The following is a 3,956-nucleotide window of genomic DNA, read 5'->3' on the forward strand; positions in this document are numbered from 1 at the left end:
TTTTTTTTTTTTTTTTTTTTTTTTTTTTTTTCTGTTATTTTTATTATTTTTATTATTTTTTTTTTTTTTAATCAAGGGGGTTGAAGCATGCACCAAGGGGGTACTCCTGTGGTGCGCGTAAGGCACATAAACCCAAAAAAAAATAAAATAAAATACACACAAGTGCGTTTGCCTACGCATATAGATGTATACGTGAATGTACGCGTTGCTTTACGTATGTTTTGACCTGCTGAGTAGTTGTGGCCTTCCTCTCTTTGCTCAATTTTGCTCTGCGCGCCGTCTTCACCGTTCTCCTTTCATTTGGCCCATTTGGCCCGTTTCGCTCAGTTGGCCACGTTGCTCCCTTTTCTGCTCTTCTTCCAACACGCCCACGCCGCTCAGAAACATTTTCTGTGGACGATGCTGGGGCCCGACTCGTCGTACTCCTCCTTGGTGATCCACATCTGCTGGAAGGTGGACAACGACGACAGGATGGATCCTCCGATCCACACGGAGTATTTCCTCTCAGGGGGGGCCACCACTTTAATCTTCATTGTGGATGGAGCCAAGGTGGTGATGTCCCTGGTAAGCCTCTCCCCAATGCCCTCATACATGGTTGTACCACCAGACAACACAATATTTCCATACAAATCTTTACGAATATCAACATCGCATTTTTTAATCGAGTTAAAAGTGGTGGTGTGAATTCCTGCTGCTTCTTTTCCCAGGAAGGATGGCTGGAAAAGGGCCTCTGGACATCTGAACCTTTCATTTCCAACAGTGATAATATTTCCATCAGGTAATTCATATGACTTTTCTATGTCACTACTCTGCTCGGAGGTCTTCATTTCTTCATCGAAATTTAAGGCAATGTAACATAACTTCTCTTTGATGTCTCTCACAATTTCCTTTTCAGCGGATGTTGAAAATCCATATCCTCTCTCGTGAAGAATCTTCATTAAGTATTCAGTTAAATCTCGTCCTGCTAAATCCAATCTCATAATGGCATGTGGCAATGCATATCCTTCATAAATGGGGACCGTGTGGGAAACTCCATCACCACTATCTAAGACGATACCTGTTGTTCTACCAGAGGAATACAAAGATAACACTGCTTGGATGGCTACATACATTGCTGGTACGTTAAATGACTCGAACATAATTTGGGTCATCCTTTCACGATTTCCCTTTGGGTTTAAGGGGGCCTCTGTTAATAACACTGGGTGTTCTTCTGGTGCAGCTCTCAGTTCATTATAAAAAGTGTGGTGCCATATCTTTTCCATATCATCCCAGTTGGTCACTATCCCATGTTCTATAGGATATTTTAAAGTCAAAATACCTCTTTTCGTTTGTGCTTCATCACCAACAAATGCATCCTTCTCTTCCATGCCTACCATAATTCCTGGATTCTTTGGCCTACCAACTATACTTGGGAAAACTGAACGGGGTGCGTCATCTCCTGCAACCCCAGCCTTTACATTACCTGAACCGTTGTCAACAACTAAAGCTTGAACTTCCTCGTCACCCATTTTGTTCAGAAGAGGTTTGAAAAAGGGAAAGGCGTAAAAAACAAAAAAGGAGGTTTTTTTCCCTGTTTTTTTTTTTTTTTTTGTTTTTTCAGGATAAAACTGGGCGTACCAGCAGTGATCTGTCGTATAAAGGGAATAAATGGGTACAGGCAAATATGCGTGCTGCCGTGTGTGCGTGCGTGTGTGTGTGTGTGTACGTACGTGCGCGTATACGTATACTTAGCTTTACTGATATTTTGTCGTACAAAAAAGGTGACGCAATATAAAAATTCGTTCTAATAACGAGTGATAAAAAGATATATAATGAATAAATTTTATGCGCTAATTTGAATTTTACAGAAATTACATTTCACATAAATTGCATTTCGCTTAAGTTAACAATCAGCAAAAAAAAAAAATAAAAAAAGGAAGGAAAGAAATGAAATAAAAATAAAAAAGGAAATTAAATAGTTTTATATTTTATCGCTTGAGCATGGGGCAAAAAAAAAAACAATTTCGCAAAAAATATGAACATTCGGTGAAAAAAAAAAAAAAAAAAAAAAAAAAAAAAAAAAATGGGGAAAAAAAAAAAAAAAAAAAAAAAAAAAAAAAAAAAACTGGCTGGTTAGTTGGTTTGTTGGATGGATGGTTTACTGACTCGTATTGGCGTACGGGGGACTGCATATAAAAATTATGCGCGCAAACACAACAGATAATTCACTATAGCAAGAAAAAAAAAAAAAATAATTTATACATATTTCTGCTTCAGGAGTTTAACATGTATACGTATTGAAAAAAAAAAAAAATGTTCAATTTTACACGCATTTGGAAGAAAAAAAAGAGCAAAAACGAAAAAAAAAGGGGATAGGAAAAATTAAATAACAGAGGGAAAAAATGTGGCGCACGTGCGACGTAAAATGTGGCAAACGCTTGATGTAAAAATCATGAAGCAACAGTTAAGGATGTTAAAACTGAAATTGGCTAAAATGAACTGCAACTGAGGATTTTGTTTTGCTTGTTTTTTTTTAAAATTTGTTTTTCTTGTTTGTAAGTATATTTAAGTGTACAATTAAGAGTATATATTTACATGTGTAATTAAGTGTACAATTTAAGGGTATATATTTACACATGTAGTAATTAAGTGTACAATTGAGCGCATGTAATACGTTGCGTCGCGTGGCGAGCGCGTGCGAATATATTAATGTTTCTTTTGCGTTCCTTTCAAGGCGCAGGGGTGTGTACTGCAATTCCTTGCCGTTCTGTGGTTTGGTTTTTGCTTTTTTTTTAACATTTGTTCACGCTTTTTTTTTTACGCTTGTTCAGTTTTTTTTTTTTACACTTGTTCACATTTTTTTACGTTATATTTAACTTTTTCCTCCAATAGTGAAAAATGCCTTGTTTTCGTTTTTTCCCAGAAGAAACGAATTTTGCGTTCACAGTTTTGTACCCTTTTCACTAACCGCGTATTGTGCATAAATGCGTATGTAAAATGAGAGCACATTTGCATATATATTTAACGTGCTCATATACTGTAGGGGGTTCCATATTGTGGCAATTCGTGCTTCAGTGGAGAGGGTGCACACGCAGCGGATTATGGGCAGCAAGTGTTAGCGGCTCTATCGCAAAAAGGAAAAATTAATAAGCGGCAGGTGAACGAACAATTACAAGAGAGCAAAAGAGGAATGGCGAAAAAATAGTTTGTGCTTTGTGCATTTACTTTCTTCGCGCCTACCTTTTGCCTTGTAAATTTAAACATTTCTTCTTCCCAGAAATGCATCGATTTCTTCGAATTATACGATACACATTAAGTGGCACTTTTTTTCTATGCTGATATTTTTTTTATTCCCCGTACCAAACCAAGTTCTCTTTTAAAAGGCTAGATTTTTTTTTTTTTTTCCACATTATACACGTATAAGCATGTGAAAAAGTGAAAAATCGCCTGACCGTTCAGGTGAATATGAGAACATAATGTCACATGAAAGCTTACAAGTAGTACACTTGTTGCAAAGAATAGTTAAACATGTGTTGCGATCAACCACGTGAAAAAAGGCCATACGTCTGATAGCAACAAAGCCATTTTAGCATTCTGCATGAATTTACCTGAACGGAATTTTTTTTTTTTTTTTTTTTTTAATGGCTAGCGAAAATGTAAAGCCCATTTAGTAAGAGCGAAAATTGCAAAGTGTATACAGAATGGGACATTTTGGAAAATGCAAAACTGCAGTTACGATAATATTTCGATGTACTTTCCATTTTTCTCCAATCCGTTGTTACGTTGCTACCCACTCGAGACATGTTAACAAAATTGTCTGTCTTCATTGTGTTCGTGGCTAAACGTTTAAAAAAAAAAAAATAATAAAAATGGCTGTTCGCCGAGGTAACTAATATGTACAACTGCAGTGCGAACAAGGTACATAATGGGGAAATATAACATTTTGTAAATTCACGCAGCAGAAATGAAAAGCCTTT

General features: G+C 36.6%; 1 protein-coding gene across 1 annotated transcript; it reads right to left on the reverse strand.

Annotated features, from left to right (window-relative positions):
- Nucleotides 1–377: 377 nt before the first annotated feature.
- On the reverse strand, nt 378–1,508 carry AK88_02793 (actin-1; the record flags this gene model as incomplete). The annotated part of the gene is made up of 1 exon (XM_012480416.1): nt 378–1,508. One exon carries the CDS (start codon nt 1,506–1,508, stop codon nt 378–380), a length of 1,131 nt encoding a protein of 376 aa, XP_012335839.1.
- Nucleotides 1,509–3,956: the final 2,448 nt, after the last annotated feature.

The sequence above is a fragment of the Plasmodium fragile genome, assembly GCF_000956335.1.
Source record: "Plasmodium fragile strain nilgiri unplaced genomic scaffold supercont1.28, whole genome shotgun sequence".
In the NCBI taxonomy this organism is placed as follows: Eukaryota; Apicomplexa; class Aconoidasida; order Haemosporida; family Plasmodiidae; genus Plasmodium; species Plasmodium fragile.